The sequence below is a fragment of the Mesoplodon densirostris genome, chromosome 12 (genome assembly GCF_025265405.1).
Source record: "Mesoplodon densirostris isolate mMesDen1 chromosome 12, mMesDen1 primary haplotype, whole genome shotgun sequence".
NCBI lineage: Eukaryota > Metazoa > Chordata > Mammalia > Artiodactyla > Ziphiidae > Mesoplodon > Mesoplodon densirostris.
Genome location: NC_082672.1, coordinates 16,806,963 through 16,832,247, shown reverse-complemented (window position 1 = coordinate 16,832,247; position 25,285 = coordinate 16,806,963). Strand labels below are relative to the sequence as shown.

The following is a 25,285-nucleotide window of genomic DNA, read 5'->3' as shown; positions in this document are numbered from 1 at the left end:
TCAGTTCAGGTACTTGCAAATAATTCTTTCTATTCTGCTCTTAACTCTCCTACCCACATATCAGAATACAAGTAGTGTTATGGGGAAATATGTAGGAAATAACTTTATAGGGAAAATATTCTGCTTTAAGATCAATTGTTTATGCTTAATTATACAAGTAATACATGAATATATATCCTTATAAAAAGTTAAAACATAACAGAGATGACTAAATCTCCTTGGTCCATCTTCCATCCATGTGTCCCTTTACCCAGCCGGCTCTCATCAGTGCGTATCCTTTCAGAGCATTTCCTGTGCGTTCATATAAAAATAATTTGTTTAAAAATTTTTTTGTATCCTTTTTTTTTAACACAAAGGGTATCATTATACATGGGTTTTGCATCTTTTTTCATTCAGTAATGTCTTATAGGTCTTTGCATATAATTACTTGGATTTCTTACTCAACTTAAAAAAAATTGTATGATGTTCTTTAGTATTGCTATAGAGTAATTTATTTATTCATTCCTCGATGGTCATTCAGGTTGTTCTTTTAGTAATATACACTGAAGTGACATCCTTATATGCTCCTCTTTAAAACATGTGTTTGTCCATAGGTTAGATACTTTATATTGTTATAGATAGAGCTCTGGTACTTAACGATCAGTAACAAATTTCATTTACAACTGATTGCACTAGCACTGGGTAGTGACACCACAGTTGAGAGCTGCTGGCCTAGAATACTGCTCTGCTACTGACTTAGTTGGAACTGTAGATATATCTCTTAATAAGTCTTTCCATGATTCTCTTCAGTTAAAAAGAAAAAAATATGGTTTACCAGTTGTCTTCTCTGCTTCACATGTGGGGAGGATGAAGTAAGATAACAAATATATGCTGTAAGAAGTCCAATATAAATCTGAATTCTACTAATGTATAATCTCAGAAGCAGGGACTGTATTTTATTCACCTTTGCATGTTTAGAGCACATTACCAGGCCTATAGTGGGCAGTGTTTGTGGAATGGATCCCAGATATCAAGGTGAACCAAAAAGTAGATCATATTTATGAGAAAGTTCCAGGCCAGTAGAATTTTCTTAGATCTTTTACATTATCTAGAATCTGTACATTTTTCACTGAAAACTTTCCACCTTTTTAGCCTTGTCTCACTTCCCTTCTACACTACAGCTATAATTCTTCAAATTTATTCTTTCATGGTCTTTCCCGCAACACAAACAGTAGTCAGTGATATCCTGCAAGACTTTTATGATTCATCTGTAATGGCTAAGTTCAAGCACTACATTCTTTGTGAAGTTCCTCCTGCCTCTCCTTAATTCCTAAGTTTTAGGCACTTCCTCCTGATCTCCACTGCAGCTTATACACCGCTAAATGGCACAGAGCGAATGTTGCTGAATGAATGCATGCCCACCTCTGGGACTTGGTGGAATGTCACAGAACCAGGCAGGGCTTGGAACTTCAGAGATAAATTATCTGAATCTGGAAAGTGAGAGGCATGTTCTTGCTGACTTGTGGGATTCAGCACATATGGTGCAGAGGAAAGCAATTAAGATCATCCATGATATGCCTGTGCCTACCCTACTTCTTCAGCCTCATCCTTTATCACACTTTCTCCCTGTTAGTCTCACTCCCTGCACTTCACCATTAACCAGCTACTTGTGGTTTCCCAAACTTGCCATGTATTTAAAGTCTTTTCCCAGACAACCACTTATGTTTGAAATATTCTTTCCCTCTTGCCTGACCATCTAGCGAACACATTTTTATCTTCCAAGACCCAGCTTAGGTGTTGCCTTCTTTATTTTATTTTTTTTAATTATAATCTTGTGATCATTTCATTTTTCATGTCATCGTTCTTTTTTTTGAATTTTATTTATTTTTTTATACAGCAGGTTCTTATTAGTTATCCATTTTATACATATAAGTGTATATATGTCAATCCCAATCTCCCAGTTCATCTCACCACCACCACCCTCCCCACCACTTTCCCCCCTTGGTGTCCATACATGTGTTCTCTACATCTGTGTCTCTATTTCTCCCCTGCAAACCAGTTCATCTGTACCATATTTCTAGGTTCCACATATATGCATTAGTATGGGATATGTATTTTTCTCTTTCTGACTTACTTCACTCTGTATGACAGTCTCTAGGTCCATCCACGTCTCTACAAATGACACAGTTTCATTCCTTTTTATGGCTGAGTAATACTCCATTGTATATATGCACCACATCTTCTTTGTCCAGTCGTCTGTCAATGGGCATTTAGGTTGCTTCCATGTCCTGGCTATTGTAAATAGTGCTGCAGTGAACATAAGGGTGTAAGTGTCTTTCTGAATTATGGTTTTCTCTGGATATATGCCCAGTAGTGGGATTGCTGGGTCATATGGTAGTTCTATTTTTAGTTTTTTAAGGAACCTCCATAGTGTTCTCCATAGTGGCTGTATCAATTTACATTCCCAACAACAGTGCAAGAGGCTTCCTTTTTCTCCACACCCTCTCCAGCATTTGTTGTTTCTAGATTTTCTGATGATGCCCATTCTAACTGGTATGAGGTGATACCTCATTGTAGTTTGGTTTTTTGGGGTTTTTTTTGCGGTACACAGGCCTCTCACTGTTGTGGCCTCTCTCGTTGCGGAGCACAGGCTCCGGATGCGCAGGCTCAGTGGCCATGGCTCACGGGCCCAGCCGCTCCGCGGCATGTAGGATCTTCCCGGACCAGGGCACGAACCCGTATCCCCTACATCGGCAGGCAGACTCTCAACCACTGCGCCACCAGGGAAGCCCCCTCATTGTAGTTTTGATTTGCATTTCTCTAATAATTAGTGATGTTGAGCATCTTTTCATGTGCTTCTTGGCCATCTGTATGTCTTCTTTGGAGAAATGTCTATTTAGGTCTTCTGCCCATTTTTTGATTGGGTTGTTTGTTTTTTTAATATTGAGCTGCATGAGCTGTTTATATATTTTGGAGATTAATCCTTTGTCCGTTGATTCATTTGCAAATATTTTCTCACATTCTGAGGGTTGTCAATTCATCTTGTTCATGGTTTCCTTGGCTGTGCAAAAGTTTTTAAGTATCAATAGGTCCCATTTGTTTATTTTCGTTTTTATTTCCATTACTCTATGAGGTGGATCAAAAAAGATCTTGCTGTGATTTATGTCAAAAGAGTGTTCTTCCTATGTTTTCCTCTAAGAGTTTTATAGTGTCCGGTCTTACATTTAGGTCTCTAATCCATTTTGAATTTATTTTTGTGTATGGTGTTAGGGAGTGTTCTAATTTTGTTCTTTTACATGTAGCTGTCCAGTTTTCCCAGCACCACTTATTGAAGAGACTGTCTTTTCTCCATTGTATATCCTTGCCTCCTTTGTCATAGATTAGTTGACCATAGGTGTGTGGGTTTATCTCTGGGCTTTCTATCCTGTTCCATTGATCTGTATTTCTGTTTTTGTGCCACTACCATATTGTCTTGATTACTGTAGCTTTGTAGTATAGTCTGAAGTCTGGGAGTCAGATAGCTCCAGCTCCATTTTTTTCCCTCAGGACTGCCTTGGCTATTCAGGGTCTTTTGTGTCTCCATACAAGTTTTAAGATTTTTTGTTCTAGTTCCGTAAAAAATGCCATTGGTAATTTGATAGGGATTGCATTGAGTCTGTAGATTGCTTTGGGTAGTATAGTCATTTTCACAATGTTGATTCTTCCAATGCATGAACATGGTATATCTCTCCATCTGTTTTTATCATCTTTAATTTCTTTCAGCAGTGTCTTATAGTTTTCTGCATACAGGTCTTTTGTCTCCTTAGGTAGATTTATTCCTAGGTATTTTATTCTTTTTGTTGCAATGGTAAATGGGAGTGTTTCCTTAATTTCTCTTTCAGATTTTTCATCATTTGTGTATAGGAATGCAAGAGACTTCTGTGCATTAATTTTGTATCCTGCAACTTTACCAAATTCATTGTTTAGCTCTAGTAGTTTTCTGGTGGCACATTTAGGATTCTCTATGTATAGTATCATGTCATCTGCAAACAGCGACAGATTTACTTCTTCTTTTCCAATTTGTATTCCTTTTTTTCTTTTCCTTCTCTGATTGCTGTGACTAGGACTTCCAAAACCATGTTGAATAATAGTGGCAAGAGTGGACATCCTTGTCTTGTTTCTGATCTTAGAGGAAATGCTTTCAGTTTTTCACCATTGAGAATGATGTTTGCGGTGGGTTTGTTATGTATGGCCTTTACTATGTTGAGGTAGGTTCCCTCTATGCCCACTTTCTGGAGAGTTTTTTTTTTTTTTTTTTTTTTTTTTTGCCGTACGCGGGCCTCTCACTGTTATGGCCTCTCCCGTTGCGGAACACAGGCTCCAGACGCGCAGGCTCAGCAACCATGGCTCACGGGCCTAGCCACTCCGTGGCATGTGGGATCTTCCCGGACCAGGGCATGAACATTAAAAGGGGCTCACTCAGAAGTAACTTTGTTTCCATCTTAAAGCCCTAATGTATTGAAAGATAATAATGGGGTATGAATTGGAAAATACACACAAGGTAGTTAGTTATATAATATGTTTTGATGGATTATAACCATTCTGCCTTAGATTTATTGCACTTTTCTTGATCCTTAGAAAATGGTAGCACTCACCACAAAACCACAATACATAAATTGCCAAGTGCGGCTGACTTGCACATTCCTTTTAGAGGAACTTATAACTGGTAAGCCTTTTAACTATAAGAAATGGTCAGCATTCAATGAACTTGAGGCAGTGTATTAAATGAGAAAATTGGGAAGTTTTTTTTTAAGAGGAGGTAATGTGGATCATATGTTACTTCAGTTATTAATATTTACTGTCTTTCTTTAGAAAATAAATTACTGTAGGCTTATAAAGTTGAGAGATACATTTTCTGGTAACATAATCCTTTGTTCCCTTTAAGCTTTTAACTAACACTAAATCTGAACATGATAGGTAACTTAAAGTAAGTAGCATTTAGGTGACTAACTTGGTGTGTTTCTGTTATTTTATTTTTGCAAATATCTATGTAAAATGATTCAGTATTACAGCTATTTTATGCTAAAGTTTATGCTACAGGTGAATTATACTTATCCTGTTTTTAATTGTAAATGATGATAGTATTTGAATTTTAGATTTTTAATTGCCATAGCTATAATTCTTACATTTTAAATCTTAGGAAAATAATCTGATATTAAAGAATTTGGGGGGCAGTGAGTTTGCTTTGCCTTAATAAAGATGTAATATCATGCTCCAAGAAATACAGTTCTAAAAATTTGCTGTTAATTTTGAGATTTTTCATATTCAATTAATGACATTTATAAATTCTTTTAAAGTTAATCAGATGTGAAGTGCATCAACTATTACCTACTTGGCATTTGATGAGATACTTATACTACACCAATAATGAAAAGGTATTTTAAATAGTGTATATAATTAAGAAGGTAATACTTTTTTTTTTAAGTTTAATTCTGAAATCTTCATTGAGGCCAAAAAGTTTCAAAACTTGCTTTAACTTTAAAAAAGTTATAGTTAACTCACTGCACAGTCTGATCCTGTCAGCCAGTCCACAGAGAGACACAAGTTAAAATTAGTAATAAGAAACTGTTAACATCATATTGACAACCAAATATGTAAGTTGAAACATTCTACCTTCCAATTAGACATCCGGGGGAATTGAGTAACCGTTGTTGAGGTCAGGGGCTTTGCAGTACAAACGGTTCTGTTAAAATTTGACATATGTGTTCCTAAAAAACACCATACTGTGGAAAATAATGCAGTCAAAAAATAAAAAAACAAAACCCTACAAGACTTATGGGAAACATGGAATTGGGGTACAACACTCAAAATGTCATCAGTGAACATTTAGAAAGATAGGAACCTTAAAAAAACATGATAGTATAGTTTTACACATGTTAAGTGGCTAAGAAATATGTAATATGTAAATACTTGTACAAATAAATATTGTACTTTGCTTTTAAACCCTTCTGAAGTTTGCCTTGTAAAAGAAGTTTCCACATAGTTGTGGAAGCTTGTTATTGTGAAGTGGTTGAAGAAGGGTTTTCTGAAATCACAAGGAAAGCTGAACACAAGTTGTGGATGGGTGTGACTGATTCCACGAAGATGCAGTGAGCTGAGGTAGCTGGCAGATATTTGAGGTGTGTTCACATTTAAATTTTGTGTATTCACATGCAGCTTGTTTCAGCTGAGTATGGTTTTCTGCATTCACCTAGCGTTTCTGGCAGATGAAATCACAGCAAAATTCATTTAGTGTTCAAATTGTTCCCTAACATATCAATTGCATTGAAACAAATTTACAGTTTCAAAACAAGTATTACAGCAGCACTGACATAGCCGAGGGTAAGGCAAACACTTTAGTTTGGAGGGATAGCTACCATTTTTTATAGTAGTCTTTAATCTAGATGTATTCTGATCTGTATTTAGAGATTTATTGCAACAGTATTTTTTGAACATCTACTACTTGCCTTACACTTTCTAAGTATTTAGGGTACAGCAGCAGTGAACAAGGTATTCTCTCCACTTTGAAACTAACATTACTTGTGTAAAAATTTCTGTTTGTTGTCAAGGGTTAGTTTCAAGAGGTAAAATTGGATAGATGAATGGAAGAGGAAGTCTGGTTAAAAGAGTCTACTGGGCAGCAAGGCTTTTCTCTAACCTCTTAAATATATATACTTTTACAAGACAATTTCCTAGGGTTCTATCCAACTCAAGATTCCATTGTTATAGAAAAAATTATTGTCTCTGGAAGTCACTATGGGAATCAGAGCTAAATTTTAGGATGGTATATATGGTTAAAGTGGAAAGACCTCCTTCTTGTCCATAAGCTAAAGGAGAATCCTAATGCAGTTGAGAAGTGAATTTTAGTTTTATATATTTCATCCTATTTCTCTGTGATATTTCAACATGAACTATATTTTTTGTTATAATAATTAAATTTGTTCCAGCAAAACTCAACCATGTACAAACTGGGCAAAGATACAATATGTATATACCAGTTTACATAATAATACTAAACGGTTAGTGTTAACTCAAGATCTTCTATAATAAAGGCCACTGTACACTTGCAGCCTTCATTGGCCTTTCTCGTCTTCTCTTGTAGATACTCACCACCCCAAACTCCTTCTTCATAATTCCCTTTCCTCCTGTCCCTCCTTCTTTTAGCCAGACAGGTGACTGGCTCATTGTCTCCAGAACCTGCCCAGTATTTGGTTGCCTTGCTTCATACTTTAACCTTCTTATTTAAGTACCCATGATTCAAGACCCTCCCACACCCTCCCTCAGCCCAGAGAGCCCTTTAAACACCTATAGCACAGTTTATATCACTTATCTGGCACTTATATGCAACCTAATATTTGGTTTTCAGGTAGCTTTGTCTGAGTTACCCAATTAAAACAAAGTATTTGTCCCATATACATGGGAAAAGAAGGCGTCAAAGGCTCAGTCAACTCCTTCAGTGTTCTTCAGCCAGAGTGGCCTGTAGCTGTGTTTGCTAAGGTTTTGTTCCTTTGTACTTTGTGGAAATTCATGATATTTAGAATAAATAATTATTACTACTAGTGTTTGTAGTTTTTGCTACAGGCCAGGCAAGTGTAATACCATTAATTTTCACTGTGTTATCACTACTCCTGTAAATTCTTGGAGTTTCCTTCATTTTACAAGGAAGAAATGATAGTGTTAATGGCTACCATTTACATAAGCTATTTTATTTACTTGTTTGCTTGCTCTGTGTTCCTTTTTATTATCTTATGTGTATTACTCATTTAATTCTAAAAATCATGTGAGGTAGCTACTCTGTCATCACCATTTTGTAGGTGAAGAAACTGAGACACAGAGGAGTTTAATGATTTGCCCAAGAAGACACTGCAAGTAAGTGACAGATTAAATTTCATAAATAAATGAGCACAAATTATAGAATCCTAGAATTTATACTTAACCAGCCATTTAATTGTCTCATCTTATTAAATGAAACAATGCCCACTAATGTAGAAATTGAGGGTGAAATATTTAGCAGTGTTATTTCTGTTTTTAACTATTAACATGTTCTTTTGCCAGAAAATTTTAGAAACAGATGGTTAGAGTATTGTTTCTTGAAATTCTACTGCTTAGGAAAGTTTTAAGCTTATCTGAGAGTTACATTTAATTTATTCTTTGATTTCTTTTTTTTAATAAGACTTTAATAATAAAGGCCAACACTTTGTCAAGTTTAAATTACGTAAATCTAAGTAGTTTATATGATACATTACCAGTTACTCCTTTTTTATTTTTTTTTTATAAATTAATTAATTTATTTACTTATTTATTTATGGCTGCATTGGGTCTTCGTTGCTGCGTGCGGGCTTTCTCTAGTTGTGGTGAGCAGGGGCTACTCTTTGTTGTGGTGCACGGGCTTCTCACTGCGGTGGCTTCTCTTGTTGCAGAGCACAAGCTCTAGGTGTGCAGGTTTCAGTAGTTGTGGCATGCAGGCTCAGTAGTTGTGGCTCGCAGGCTCTAGAGCACAGGCTCAGTAATTGTGGCACACAGGCTTAGTTGCTCCGTGGCACATGGGATCTTCCTGGACCAGGAATCAAACCCATATCCCCTGCATTGTCAGATGGATTCTTTTTTTTTTTTTTTTTTTTTTTTTTTTGCGGTACGCGGGCCTCTCACTGCTGTGGCCTCTCCCATTGCGGAGCACAGGCTCCGGACGTGCAGGCTCAGCAGCCATGGTTCACGGGCCTAGCCGCTCCGCGGCATGTGGGATCTTCCTGGACCAGGTCACGAACCCTTGTCCCCTGCATTGGTAGACAGACTCTCAACCACTGCGCCACCAAGGAAGCCCTGTCAGATGGATTCTTAACCACTGCACCACCAGGGAAGTCCACTCCTTTTTTCTTAAAAGTTAGATCTCTGGGAATTTTGCTTTCCTCCATCATTTATTTTGTACGGTACCTCCTGGTCAGGAGCAGTCAACTTTAATCTTTTACATATCTGTATAGTCATACTTTGGGGTTTTGTTTGTTTTTAATCTCTTATCAAAGTTTGTTTAAGAGTAATACATCTCATCTAAATCTATAATTTCAATAGTAGAATAGTAGTGTTTACCCCATCCCCTCCCCTCTCATTTCTCCCCATTTCTCCTGGGGTTAGAATTGCGAGAGCTTTGCTGTTTTCTTGGACTTGATGGAAAGCCAGCTTTTGGTCACATATGGTTAATATTCTACAGTCTTTTCATTGACAACACACACACTTTTCTTCCCAAAATGCTAGTAGGGGAAGGACCTTGGCGATATAATCCACTCCTCATAATAGATTAAGTGGCTAGACTAACAGTATTTACAGGAAAAAGTAATATAAATACTGAATATGGATTTAAGCAAAAAATTGTGAAATAAGTATTGGGCAGATGGACATAGGAGTGAAGAAGCATGGTTATATTATGGGATGGGAACTAAGTTATAAAGCTAACTCTTCATTTTCCACGGTAGGAAATCCATAGAAAATGCATAAAATTGAAAAATCAAGAAATAGCCCTATAATCATCTTTGTAGGAATGTGGAGAAACAGCTCAGTGTTGACAGTGGAATATGGAATAGGTTAAAAGTGGAGAGGCATGAGGCAGGGAAATTGCTGGTTTCTCGATAAACTTTGTAGTACTGTTTGGCTTTTAAAAAACTGTGTACATGTTTTCTTATTTAAATTTTTATTTAATTTTTCATTATAGGGTATATCCTTAAAATAGTTCCAGAACAAAAAATTAAGATATTTTAAAATCAATTTTTGTATATAATGTTTAGTGTTTGGGCTGGAAGGAATGTTGGCCTTTAGGGAAAAAATTAATAATGACTGTATAATGTTTTATACATAATATAACCAAGAATATATTTCTTTGAGTGTTCTTAAGTTATATGGTAGGATTGTCTCATCTGTGCTCAGATTTTAATTAATGCCAGCACCATAGATGCCTCTCAAATGTTTATCTGCAGCCTAGACCTCTCCTCTGAGCTCCAGGTCCATATATCCCAACTCCCTCTGTGATATCACTGTTTTGAGGTTTTAAAGGTACCCTAGACTCAGTATGTTCAAAACTAAACTTAGAATCTACCCCTTTGTTTTCTTGGACCTTTTCTGTTGTTCCCTAGTTTATAGATGGGACCACCATCTGAGCAAATGAGAAAGCAACCTTTATACCTCCTTCTTTACCCCAATATCTAATCCATCTCAAAGTTCTATTAAATTTTACTTCCTAAATATCCCTGAAGATCTTCCTTCTACTCACTGTCCATTGCTATCTCTGTGGTACAAGCTATTAACTATTTCATGGCTAGACTACAGCATTTTTCTAACTGGTCTTCTCATACATTCTTTTGCCCCTTTTCTCTGTACTATAGCCATTCTTCATACATACAGGTCTTCTTCATCATGTCACCTTTCCTGCCTCTGAGCTTAAATCTTTCAGTGACTTCCCATTACCCTGAAGCTAAAACCTCCAAATTCTAATGGCTCAAAAGGCACTTCACAATGTGACCCCTACCTTTTTCTTGCTGCTGCTCTTTATAGTTTTTCCTCATATACGCCCTTCCAGTCTGTTTTTGAATGATGTGAAAGGAATGAAAAAGATTACTGTGTCAGCAACAAGGTGGACTGAGATAGCAGGCAGCAGATCTGGTAGCAGGAGGCAGACAGAAGATAAAATAGTGGACAAGTTAAAATAGTTACCTAAATTATGAGCTTGTTTTGATGTGCCTTTAATCCAGGAATGTCTGCGACCTGGAGAGCAAGGGTGTAGACTCTAATACTTGTATCTCCAACATAGTATCTGCTGCATACTAGGCACTCCTTAAATTCATGGGTTGTGGATGGTGATGATAGTCTAATTTTAAATATCCAGTTACCTCATAAATGCTCAAATTTTGATCAGACCTATAAGTCCTGTTGCTTTTCTTTATCGTTTTTTAATCTGAAGACTGTGGTCTCTTCTTGTGAGTACAGTTAAACCGTTATTTGTGTTATACTCTTACAGTCCTGGAAGAATTCACCATGGTAAACAATAGTGAAAATGAAGACTTGATAATTATCATAACATGAAGTCTGAGTGAGCCATTAACTGACACTTAGTACTCTGCACTGTCATAATATTGAGAGGTCAGAAATAAATTGCTTACATACTCTAAGAAAGGAAAGAACATGGCACATTTTGTAAATCTTTCCAGTATATTTACGGTTGGGTTTTGTAGAACTGTGTATACTCTGCTACTGTTTAGAATCCTTAAGAAATTATTCCTCCTAGATCATTTGAGCTGGTGGCGGGTTAGGTGCCAAAATTTTGCACCTACTGTTAGAAGCATACCTATAAAGTATGACTTCTTTATTTTCTCAGAAGAGCAGTCATTTTGCATCTTAACCATAGAAAATATATTTCTGTTTATTATTAGAAATAATTTTCCAGATTAAGTTATAAAGTATTTCTTGGTTTTCCTTCCGTAATTAAATAAATACCTGTTAGTTTCAGTAATGTGTTTAGTTGTAAAACTTATTCACTCACCCACAGAGGCTATATTTAAAAATAGTTGTCTTGCCTTGTCCTTAAAGTTTACTTTTGCTGGATGCAGAATGTGGATTCATTGTTTATTTTCCCTTTCAGCACTTAAATTTTGTCATTTCAGTGTCTTCTGGACTCCACTGTTTTTGATGAGAAGTCAGCATTCATTTGAATTGTTGTTTCCCTATATTTCGTTTCTTCGGCTCCTTTCAAGATTTTCTTTTTCTTTGGTTTTCAGCACTTCAACTGTTAGGCCTCTGTGTGGTTTTCTTTGGCTTTTCCTGTTGAGGGTTTACTGATCTTCTTGATCAAGATCTTTTTGTTTGTTTGTTGTTTTTAAAACAGGCTCTGGCCAGTCTTATTATAGAAAAATTTTGCATGATTTACTTTCACCTATCTCTTTTGGCATGCTTTTAATGATATCAGAGTCACCTGGCTCATTGATAGCCGTTGTGCATATTCTTTGGTATTTCCCACACGCTGTGCCCAATTCAACATTATTGCCACTGTAGATGGATACCAGTTTTGGCCAACATGGCATAATACTCTGTTTCAGATTTCCTCAACCTGAGCAGTTGTTGGTGAGGATGACAGGTTTCACTTTGCCTTGTCTTATTTTCAGAGCCTGCACGTACCCCAGCATGTACTTTCCACTTTTCAACCTAGATTATTTGAAATGCATTTTAGAAGCAAAAAGTATGAAGAAACCATACAGTAAAACCTTTATTTCATCAAAAAAATGTTACATCTTTGACTTAGATCCTGGGGATACAGCAGTAAACTTCAAAGTTCTTAGTCCTGTGGAGCTAACGCTTTAGGGATAGGCAGGTGGGTAGGTAGGTATGTCAGATATTGATAAATGCTATGAAGTAAAAGCAAGGTATGAGGATGTGATAGGGAGGGAAGGGAAACAAGTGTGGCATTATTTTAGATAGAGAGATTGGTCAAGGAAGCAGTCTCTGAGGAAGTGACATTTGATCAGAGATGTTAATGAAGTAAGAGAGAGAGCCATGCAAGTATCTGAGTGAAAAGTGTTCCAGGCAGAAGGAGCAAGGAGTCTAAAAGCCCTAAGGGAGGAATGAGATTGGTTTCTCTTTGGAAACTAACCCGTGTGAGGGAACTGAGTTCGGAACTGAGGGAATAAAGATGGTGGTAGGAGACAAAGCCCCAGGGGTGATAGTTAGCCAGGGGCCTTGTTTAGGATTTTGCAGCTGGGGAAATGGTTGTCCTGATTTACTTTCACAAAGATCACTCTGTTCAATAGAGTGGGAGGTGGGGGTAGAGCAAAGGGTTAAGGCAGGGAGGAGACCAGTTAAGAGACCTTCACAGTAGTAGTCTAGGGGAACTATGATGGCGGCTTGGACAAGAGCAGTAATAGAGGTGGGGAGAAGTGGTCAGATTCAGAATATTCTTTTACAGATAACAGCCAGCAAAACTTTATAATGGATTAGATATGGCATGTGAAAAGGACCAACTGAATGACTGGTGGTACCATATACGGAGATGAAAGAGACTGGGAAAGGTTTGGTTTGGATGGGGGAAAATTGAGAGTTCAATTTTGGACATAGTAAGTTTGAAGTGAATTTTAGATATCCAAAAGGATATGTGAGGCAGGCAGCTGGTTATATTAGTCTAGAACTTTCAAGGAGTTTAGCCCAAAAGAGGGAATGGGCAGATAAATGAGCTGATAGCTGGAGTGAAGTCAAGGAGACTTTCTCAAGATGAGCAGTACTGCAGCCTGTTTATCGCCCCTTATTGTTATGTTAAAATATCTTTACTAATTTCCAGTACTTTTCTTTTCTCCTGCAACCCATTTCTAGAAAAACTACATTGAGTGCTAAAAATTGTGTGTGTGTGTTTTAGAAATACATTTGAGAAATGTGTAATGCAGATAACTTGGTTTGGCAGTGCTTTTACCTGTGAGATGTAACTAAGCTGAAGTCACACAGACAAAAGAATTAAGGAAAAATTAACCAAATGATAATAAAAAGCTTGAGAGTCTTTACCAAACATGATATCTCAATGAGCTCTTATTGTGTTGAGGATTCGGGAGTCCTATCATAACTAACTTTACTCAAGAGTGTTTTACTATCTACTGTTATGCTGAAAACTGTCTACAGAGCTCTAGGTGTGTAATAATGGACAAAAGAGACCTAATTCCTATATTCATAGAGTTTACAGACTTGTATTTAAGCTTATGGAAAAGAGAAATACTACAGATAAGAAATTTGTTTTAAAGAGATTGTCTTATTGTCAAATTTATACTAAAATGAAATGTATTTTAATTATTATGCAAATGAAATGATTTTAAATATTTTAATATGTTATTTAGGTTTAATATACTTTATACTATTTATATCCCAAAGAGGCTTTCAAGATTAAACACGGTTTACATTAGGAATATAAGTAAGTTAGGTAATTCTCAACTTGGGCCATACGTTAGAATCACTTGGGGAGCTTTTAAATATCCACACGCTCATGCTGCTCCCAGCCAATTAAGTCAGAACCTCTGGGGTTGGGGCCCAAGCATTAGTATTTTTAAAATATTGATTTTATAGAAACAGAGGGAATCAAATGCTGCTAAGCCCCTGAGAATGAATTGATTACACATTTAAAGATTAAGTATATCTGAAAATTAAGGCAAAATATCAAATGTTTTGATTTACAGATCAGCTTTAGACAAAGCAGGCAAAGCTATTTGTAGGACCAAACTTTTTCAGGATCCAAACTTTAAAAATTTTAAGTAGAATAAACAAGATTACTTACCTTAGGCTGTCCTCTGATCATTAAGAAAAAAATCAGTAAAGTTACTCAGTTTTCCCTTTTAAAACAACCGTGACAGTTTCTTATTTGAATGCCTTTTGGCACAGCCCTTATAAAGCATACAAATACATAGGAATTAGAACATTTTAAAGTTTGCCACCAGTAGTTATAAACTGAAAACACAGTATAACTATATGGGAAGCATTATAGGACTAAATAATATTTTTATAGTTTATATTAAATGTTAGGTACTAAAGCACATACCCTTTTGTATTGAAATTTTGAATCCACAACAATATTCATTCTATAACAGTTCTCATTAAAGTTTTTTTTCTTTCTTTCACAGAAAATGCTTGGACAGAAGAGATGAGTACTGTTTCCACTAAGGCCTAGAATTGCCTACTGTACAAATAGTCCTGATCAGGCAATATACGAATGGCCCAAGGAAGCCACCAAATTGATTTTCAGGTTTTACATGACCTGCGACAAAAATTCCCTGAAGTACCTGAAGTTGTTGTATCCAGGTGCATGTTACAGGTCAGTGTTCAATGATTTCTGAATTTATTAATACAAACTTGGTATTTTTTTAAACACTGAAAGAAAACTCTTTTATCTTCTTTGGCATTAGTGTACTATGATGGAGAGATGAGCTTTGGTGTCTGATAGTCATGTGGCCTTTAGCAAGTTATTAGGCTCTCTGTACCCCATCTGTCATATGGATAATACCTACCTTGTAAAGTAGATGTGAGGATTAAATGAGATCTCAATATAAAGCACTGATACATGGTCCACACTTACTATGAGCTTTCTTCACTCCCCCCTTTCCCCATTTTGCCAGAACTTTTAAAAATTCCAGGTCTTCATATGAAAGTGAGAAAATCATTCAATAAGGAGGAATCAGGAAACTTGGGATCTAATCCTAAATGGGCACCCTAAACATATTTGACAAGTAATATGCCTTCTTTTGTACTTTAGTTTTCTTATCTGTAAAATGAGGAAATTTGACTAGACAATGCCTGAAGTCCCAATTCTAAAGAAGAAAAATGTTTCTTTTTATATCTTTTAATTTAATCTGTAAGTTTTCCAATTAATACCACTATCTAATAAATTTTTACATTTTTCTTAGTATGTACAATTTTAGAAATCCGTAATTCTAAATATTTAGTGATAGTGTACCTTCTCATTTGATTAAACTGGAAATCTTTCTATCAAGAACTATTTTTCAGCTTGTAAAAATGGAGATATAAAACAGTGATTTGGTTTCAGACATATTTATTCTTGATGAATGATTTTTAAAGTTTGAAATTATATGAAACTTTAAAGGCTTAATATCTGTACTTGATAGCAAGTGACTACATTTTGTTCACACCCTATCATCTTTTTATCTGTACATTTAATTGGTCTACCCACCTTTAGTCTAACCCAGCTTTGGTCTCTCCTATCTATCCTCCTCACTTCTGCTAAAAATGTCTTTTTAAATGCAGATTTTATCATATATCTACCTGTTTAAAAACCTCATGGTTGTTCCCTATACCCTTCAGAGTAAAGTTTATATATCTTGACTAGGACATACTAGGTCTGTGATCTAAAATCCTGCCTTCTTCTGCGGCATGATCTCTTACCCAGTCCTTCCTCCCCCACACCCTATGCTATAATCATCCTCAACTGATTGGAATTCTCCAAACATGTCTGGCTCTTTCTGTGGTATACTGTTTAAGAGCGTATGTTTTGAGTTAATAATACTGTATTGTATATTTGAAATTTGCTAGAAGAACAGATCTTAAGTATGCTTACCACCAAAAAAGAAAGAAAGAAAGAAAGAAGCCAGGGTGGGGGGAGGGATGGAGGAAGGAAGGAAAGAAGAGTTGACTATGTGAAGTGGTGGATGTGTTAATTGTAGTAACCATTGTACAATGTATATGTATATTAAATCATCACATTGTATACCTTTAAAAAACATCATGTACAACCACAATATATACAGTTTTTATTTATCAATCATACCTCAGTTTAAAGGTAGGGGGAAATAAATTTAAATAATAACAAATAGTATATATTTTGCTGATAAAGAGACTTGAGTTCAAGATTTGACAGTTATTAGCAGCAATTGAATTAACCTCTCCGACCCTCATTTTCCTCAGGGGTACAATGGGAATAAAGAAAGTTCACAGAGAGTTAAATGTGATAATGCAGGAAAGCAACTAGTAGGCTACCTGATTCATAATGAGTGCTCAATAAATGTTAGCAACCAATACGAATAACAGTAATAATAGTGGAAGGCCCATAATGAATATTTGGTGAATGAATCAGTAGTCCGTATTGATATCGGATGTGCAGTGAAATGAAAGAGGAAAAAAGGGTAATAAAAATGGAGTCAGAAGCTAAAGAGAGTATGGGAAGAAGCAGAGATAGTGAGGGGAAGGTATCTTCCCCTAGAACTCAGGTACCTCTTCCTAATTTTTCAAATAGCATTTTCTGATAAGACTATACTGAGAATGTTCAGTGAGTCATTGAAAAATACAAAAATACTATAGGTTCTTCAGTAAGATTGTATAAGATTTGCTACTGAAAGAACTGTCCAGAACATGGAGGGGGAGGGGAGAGAGGGAGGAGAGACAAACTCTTACAGTATGATCTTCAGGATATATTAAGTTAAAAAAAAATATAGAGCAGTATATATAGATGTATGTAAATACATCTATAAATAAATATTCACATGTATGTATGTTTGCCCCTGTTTGCATAAGGAAATACTAGAAGGATTAAAAACAAAGTTAATAAAAGATGGTTACCCATGGTGGGTAAGGAGGAACAGGCCATATGGGAGTGAGACTTCTCAGCGTGTATCTTTTAATATTGTTTTGATCTTTGTAAATGAATTACCTAGTTTTTTAAAATGAATTACCTAGTTTTTTAAAAAATAAAATAAGTAAACATGTTTTCGAATTTACCAAAAAATAGAAAATAGATGATTTAGAATTTCTTTTGGGCACCCAGTTGTATCAACCTTCACTGTGTTAATCTGGTTTTACAAAAACAAACCTCCATATGACATGCTTCCCAACACCCAACTCTCTTTAAAGTGAGTTGCTAATCATTTGAATAATGTCCCTTTTAGCTGATATAACAAAAATGTGACAAGCAAGGAATGGGGAGGACTCCTCTGGGGATACAACTAAGGTGTAAGTTTTCCCAAATTTAGAGTTACTTTTAAACTGTAACAGCAAATAAGCTACCTCTAAATGTAGTATAAACACCTCTTATTTGGTGACAGCCTTTCTTTTGGGAGCTGCTCTCCCTTTCTCAGTTGGGTAGGCTGTCTTTTCTCTGGAGAGATCCTCCCTATAATATACTGGTTCAGAACTTTTCTAGATGAAAAAAAAAAGTATATAGAATATTGAAAATTAGTAGCTAAAGGATCATGTCACACTACCACTTTGTATACATGTTCTTAGGAGGAGAACAGAAATATCTATCCTCTGTTCTCTTCCTGACTTTGTTTACTGTTCAGCCCCCTCTTTTTGGAACTACTCACATCATTTCTTTGTGCTGTGGATTCTCTAAGATAGCTATGTTATCAGTGGATGTAATTCATATCTTTAAAATTTGGTAATTAAATCATAACTTAGAATAGTGTAAAAATATTGCATAGTTGACACTAATTTTTTTAACTGAAATTTTCACTAGTTTTTAATTCTTTTAATATGACGATTAAATCTGTAAGTTTAAAATTGCTATTTCTTTTCAAAGTAATGTGTTACTTACCATATCCTTAATTGAAGCCTTCTCAGGTACCCTCCACCCATAATCCTTATTCATATTTTTATTAAAACACCTACCATTGTACATTATATTTATTTGCGTACACATTTATCTCCTCCACTGGACTGTGAGATCCTTAAGAGCAGCGATTATATTCCTTTCTACATCCTACTGGGATGCTCAGTAGATACTGGTTGAAAGAGTGAATGAATCAGAGTTTGAGAAGGATGATTATAGTGTATACTTTGATATTGTCTGTAATGTCTCTGTGCAAGAAGCTTGGGGAAAAATGAAAGATGAACTGAAAAAAATGATTCAGACTCTTTTGTGGTTTTGAAAAGAATGCAGATTTGTATATATACAAAAAAGCAGTGATTTTTCAACCTTTTAAAAACTCATCCCATCTCTTTTGATACACTTCAAGGGAGTTCTATACAGTTTCCCACTAAAAGTAGCCAGCGCTTCTTTGGGAAACAGCTGGTCCCAGGTCTGGGATAAGAAGTGTACAAGATGATCTTAGACATCTTGTCATATTAGAAAGCAAGGAAGCTATGAAAGACTAATGAGCTCATGTCATATGTACACAGGAGCCAATTTGGAGACATTCCCACTAGGCTGAAGATAGGATATAATGACCACAGTCAGTTGACACATATCAAAATGTTAAAGATACAGGAGTTTATAATAATACTGAAAATAAGTGTCACCTTTGGAAGTTGCTAGGGCACCAATTCATTATTCTAAAAACCAGTAAAGAGAACTTATTTATCCTGCCTCTTCTGTGCAAAGAGTAAGTAAATAGTTAAAGAGATCAAGTTCTATGAGGAAGAATTGCAGCTAATACATGATAAAGGAATCTTATATTTGGAATATCACCAATAGCGCCATTTTGCAACCCCTAATGAGATAAAGTTTCTAAACGGTGATTATCATTGGCTGATAAAAATCACTAGCTGGAGCTTCCCTGGTGGCGCAGTGGTTGAGAGTCCGCCTGCCGACACAGGGGACATGGGTTCGTGCCCCGGTCCGGGAAGATCCCACATGCCGTGGAGCAGCTGGGCCCGTGAGCCATGGCCACTGAGCCTGTGCGTCTGGAGCCTGTGCTCCACAACGGGAGAGGCCACAACAGTGAGAGGCCCGCGTACCGCAAAAAAAAAAAAAAAAAAAATCATTAGCTGGATCAAGCTGTGACAACATCAGAACCTACCAATCAGCCTTAAGATCACAAAAAGACAGGCAGATATATTATTGTGCCTCCTGTGTGATACACTATGAAATAAAGCCCATACAGGGTCTTGCTAACAATTTGTATATGAACCTGCGCACACCTCTAGTTATACCTTCTAGTTCACAGTGAAATACAGAAAATATTGATACCACAGGGTGCATTCAGCTGATCCAGATGGGAAATCTGCTGGACAAATGATCATTTTTCAAAAAACAAATGGCTTAGAAAATTTGAGAAAGAGGGGAGGATTAATTATTATTATAAGAAATCTAAGAGGCATATCAACCAAATGAAATATGTGGACCTTGCTTAGATCCTGGTTTAAACTAACTAAGAAGATACTTATGAGACGATCAAGGGACTTTAACACTATTTGGATATTATGCGATCTTAAGTGTTGATTATTTTAGGGTATGATAATGGCATTGTGGTTATGTTTTAAGATACATATTGAAGTATTTAGAGATGGAAATGAAATAATGTCAGGCTTGATCTAGCTTGATGAAGGGAGCAGCTGGGGCATACACATTGGATGAAGAAAGATTTGCCATATATTGATATTTTTAAAGATGGATGATGAATATAGGAGAGTTTGTCATATTTACTCTCTATTTTCATACATGTTTAAATTTTTCTAAAATGAAATGTTTAATAAAAAGTACGTTTCCTTTTATCCTATTGTAGCCTTGTAAAATCCCTGTAAGTTCTTTTATGTTTTGCTGATAAGAAACTAATGTCTGTAGAGAGTAAAAAACCTAAGGGCACGTGAGTTATGGCACAGCTGGGACTAGGACATATTAAATAATGAGAGATTATAAAGAATTGAAAGGATTTTTGAGAGCTCAAGAGAATTAGAGAAGAAGACTTTTTAAATAGGAGTGTCAGCTTTTAAAAAGGAAGTGTGGGATTGGATTTAGTAGGGAATATACATTTTAATTTGGGAATGTCGGAAAGGAGATGAGAAGAAGAGGTCTTTGTGAGCTTTGGCTTAGGAGGGAGAAGAATTTACTAAGAATATCAATAAACTTAGCTTGAAGCAAAAAGCACCAATTAGGTTTGGCAAAAGATAAGGTCTCACTATGGTAAGGAGTAATCAATTGATAAAGATTGTGATGAATTTTTAAATTTTCTTTGAAAAACTAGTATGTATCAATTCAGAGTTATGTGTAGGATAAAAGGATTTTTATAGCATGAGAGATTTGAAGTGTTCATTTGGGGAAGAAAAAAAGTCAAATGTTGCTCACTAATCTTTTCTTTCGTATTATCTGGTCAAACTCTGGACTGACATTTCTTAACAAGACTTCGAGATGCCTTTTAGTTCCATTTTCTCTAATAAGTTTTTATCTCATGTCAAACCACCTGTAGACATTTTAACTTGGCTATATTCATCCTCTTTACGTCTAAAACTGTCCCCTTTCTGTCAGGCTCTTGTCTTCCGGTTGTCTTTGAATTCTCCTTCTCCCTTATAGCCAAATTGTGTTGACTGTTTATTTGTAGTTTTTCATAATTTGTTTCCACCATCAGTCATTATTTCATATCTTCTAACCGATCTTCTTGTCAAAAAGTTTTCCTTTCCTCTTCATCTTAAGTATCAGTGGAGTTCTTTATCTTCCCCAAACACCCTTTGTGTCTTCACTTCTTGTTAATGAATGTTCAGTGGCTCTCCCCATTGCCTGTATTAAAGCCCAAACTCTAGTATAACTCATTTTTAACAAGCCCCAATTATTTAACCGCAATCTGCTTTTCTAACAATTTGTTCCACACAATTTCCAATACAAACCTTTAACTCCAGCCAGATCTGCTCCAGTCACCTTGTTTAGAACATACTTTTCCTTACTATCACATTTATGTCTGTCTTTAGGCATGCCATTCCCTTCACCAGGAATGCCTTTTTTCCTGTCCAAGTCCTACATATACTGTGAAACCCATGAGATTATACCTCCCTCATTAACACAGTCCTTTCTACAGTAGCCTACGGTATTAACTCTCTGTTGAACTTCAATACCACTTATTATTTGACATATATTCATGTTTTAATAATGTTACCTTTTTGTAAATCCATGGTTTGTCTCCCTAATTGAGTTGCAAGCTCTTCTAGGGAAAAGTCTGGTTTTGTACATCATTTGAGTCTTCCACAGTCTCAAACAGAATGATGTACGTATCGTAGGTGTTCAGTAAATATTTTTATGGATTATTTATAAATAGTGGTTAGTTTCTTTTGAGAATTCTTTAGAAACAGTCTAATTTTTTTTTGTTTTGTTTTTCATTTCTCTGGAGTAGAATTATATGATGCTATCTAAAGGCAAATATATGAACTCAGTTACTCTGGAGGCTACCTTGATCTCACATTACATATGTATATGTATGTGGTTTGTTTGTTTTTAACACAAGAGGAAGCACATAAGGAATTATAATGCCTTTGTTATGAATTTTAGAACTTCTTAATTTAAATACCACAAATAAGAGTTTTTAAAAGGTCATTGGTTTAAAAGAATTACATAGCACATGAATATGCAAAATATTATACAGTATTATATGCTTAAGTTGAATGCTTATATTTTGTTCAAAATTCAAACTGCATTTTTAATTAAGTTGTAATTTTACTATATTTGCATGAATCCATTTTACTATAAAATAACTCCTAAAACAGAATAATGACTTGGTTCACTTTTAGCTATTGCTAGTTAGAGAACTTTTCGCTTACATTAGTAGTGAGGATTTTTAATTCAACTATTTGCATAAATACTAGTTCTTCTCAGGTAAAAGAGCTCAAGTGTATCTGTTATAATTGTATTAACTAATCTCTTGTTAATCATGTGATATTTTAGTAGTGATGAGAGTATATGCATTGGCTTCTGGTTGTCAACACAAGCTGTTTTTATTTTGTCTTATAGAATAATAATAACCTGGATGCCTGCTGTGCAGTTCTCTCTCAGGAGAGTACAAGGTATCTTTACGGTGAAGGAGACTTGAATTTTTCGGATGATTCTGGAATTTCTGGTCTACGCAATCACATGACTTCTCTCAACTTGGACTTGCAGTCACAGAATGTTTACCACCATGGAAGAGAAGGGAATAGAATGAATGGAAGTAGGACTCTAACGCACAGCATTAGTGATGGACAGCTTCAAGGTGGTCAGTCCAATAATGAACTATTTCAGCAGGAGCCACAGACAGCACCAGCTCACGTTCCTCAAGGCTTTAATGTGTTTGGAATGTCCAGTACATCTGGTGCTTCAAATTCAGCGCCACATCTTGGATTTCACTTAGGCAGCAAAGGAACATCTAACCTTTCTCAACAAACTCCAAGATTTAATCCCATTATGGTAACGTTAGCCCCAAATATCCAGACTGGTCGTAATACTCCTACATCTTTGCACATACATGGTGTACCTCCACCTGTACTTAACAGTCCACAGGGAAATTCTATCTATATTAGGCCCTACATTACAACTCCTAGTGGTACAACTCGACAGACACAACAGCATTCTGGCTGGGTATCTCAGTTTAATCCCATGAACCCTCAACAAGTTTATCAACCTTCACAACCTGGTCCCTGGACTACATATCCTGCATCTAATCCTCTGCCACATACCTCAGCCCAGCAGCCAAATCAGCAAGGCCACCAGACCTCTCATGTCTACATGCCCATCAGTTCACCTACTACTCCACAACCACCAACAATTCATTCGTCTGGTAGCTCACAGTCTTCTGCCCATAGCCAATATAACATTCAGAATATTTCAACAGGACCTCGGAAAAACCAGATTGAAATCAAACTTGAACCCCCGCAAAGAAGCAGTTCTTCAAAACTGCGTTCTTCTGGACCTCGAACCTCCAGCAGTTCCTCTTCGGTCAACAGCCAGACCTTAAACAGAAATCAGCCCACTGTTTACATAGCTGCCAGTCCCCCAAATACCGATGAGGTGATGTCCCGTAGTCAACCTAAGGTCTATATTTCAGCTAACGCCACCACAGGAGATGAGCAGGTCATGCGGAATCAGCCCACTCTCGTCATATCCACAAACTCTGGAGCATCTGCTGCCTCCAGGAATATGTCCGGGCAAGTGAGCATGGGGCCTGCCTTTATTCATCACCACCCTCCCAAAAGCCGAGCGATAGGCAATAACTCTGCAACTTCTCCTCGAGTGGTGGTCACTCAACCCAATACAAAATATACTTTCAAAATTACAGTTTCTCCCAATAAACCCCCTGCAGTTTCACCAGGGGTGGTGTCCCCTACCTTTGAACTTACAAATCTTCTGAACCATCCTGATCATTATGTAGAAACAGAGAATATGCAGCACCTCACGGACCCTGCTTTAGCACATGTGGATAGAATAAGTGAAGCACGGAAGTTGAGTATGGGATCTGATGATGCTGCCTACACACAAGGTAATAATAATACTGGCAATGGGATCATTGTCCATTCTGGACTTAATTGGTGTACAGTTGATTTCACGGCAGAAGTGGATATCACTATCATTTTATCTTTTAAATGTTGCCTGAAGTAATACTACCTTAAGAACCTTTGAGAGTATTCATATAAATTTTAAATATTAGTTTTATCTTATAACTTGAAGCTTGAATGATAGCCTTATCAGATCTTCAGAGTCATCAACTCTTGATTTGTTTGTTTTCTTAACGTTTATAAAACTTTCTTTTCAGTTAACTGTCACCTGTAGTGATGCAGATTTTCCCTTAAATTTTCTTCAAATAAAAATTCATAAAAACACATTTTAATAAGAGATTAGTGAACTAATATAGTAAATCTGCCTTCTTTGACCAGAAGAATTCTCTGTTCTTCATTTTTCTAATACAACATTATTTGTCTTATTTTATAACAAAGTTTAAATTGCTGTGAATTCTTGAATAACTCAAAGAGAAATTTGAGTCCTGTTCCCGATACTTATTTCTTTCAGTCTCCCTTAAATATCAGTTAGTGCAACCTTTCTTTTTGTTTGGAATTGTGAATGAGGACATTAGTTTTAAATCTATCTCACTTGATTGTCCTTTTCTGGAATAGACTAGTTAATATTGGCATAATACTAAATTATATCTGTATTAATTCAATTAGAGATAATTTCTATCATATCACATTTTATCTGACCCCTTAAGTTATTTAATCTTCCGTAGGAAACTGTTAAATTCATTCAGATAAAAAAGGAGAGGATGTTTGTCTTGACTATTGACGCAGGTTTTGTAAATTAGCTGGAGTCCTTTAGAGTAAGGATGTATCTCAATCATCCTTATATCGCCAATGAATTGTTCTAAGTATTATAGATTGGAAAATACTACATCATCACCCCATGCAGCATGTAGCCTCCTACTACTACTAGTACCACTTGTCCTTTTTAGAAATTCTAAAAGTAGTGATTTTACTGCTGAGTTTCTTAGAGGAGCCTGATTGTTTTGGTTTATTTTATGTTTTAAACAATTATATTCTAGTGATTCACAACCCAAGCTAGGCTGTGGTGCTTTCAAATTCTTTAATCACCTACGAAGCTTTCAAAACATAAAAATGCCCAGATTCAGTCCACACTTGCTCAATTAGAGCTTCTTAATGGTGAAGCCTGGGTGCACATGTGCATGGGTGCTCGTGTGTGTTTTAAAGCTCCATGGGTGATTCTGATTTCACTAGAAATTGTGCTGAGACTTTATTTTCCATAAATCTGTGACTAAACTGGAACCATTTTTGTTTAGTTTTGGCAGTAAATTATTTTTAATATAACAGTATTTTTTTCCACTGATACTTAATTCCTGTTCTTCCCTCAAAGTCCTTTCTTGAACTCTCCTTCCATCAAAATAATAGATTTCCTATGTTTGGATAGTTACTGATTCTTAAATGGAGAGTAATATTTTTCTTCCAGTTTTATTGATATACAGCTGACATATAGCATTGTATAAGCTTAAGGTGTACAACATAATGATTTGATTTACATATGTACATCATGAAATGATTACCACAGTAGGTTTACTGAACATCCATCATCTCATATAGATACAATATTAAA

The 25,285-nt window shown here is 36.0% G+C and overlaps 1 protein-coding gene across 2 annotated transcripts in view; it reads left to right on the top strand.

The window, feature by feature from the left end:
• Positions 1-25,285, top strand: part of TAB2 (TGF-beta activated kinase 1 (MAP3K7) binding protein 2) — a 79,788-nt gene that overhangs the window by 26,773 nt on the left and 27,730 nt on the right. For both annotated transcript variants that reach the window (XM_060115150.1, XM_060115149.1), the window contains exons 2-3: positions 14,628-14,818; positions 22,166-23,666. In XM_060115150.1, the coding sequence (XP_059971133.1) occupies positions 14,717-14,818; positions 22,166-23,666 (1,603 nt within the window). In that variant the 5' untranslated portion in view covers positions 14,628-14,716. The remainder of the gene's footprint in view (positions 1-14,627; positions 14,819-22,165; positions 23,667-25,285) is intronic.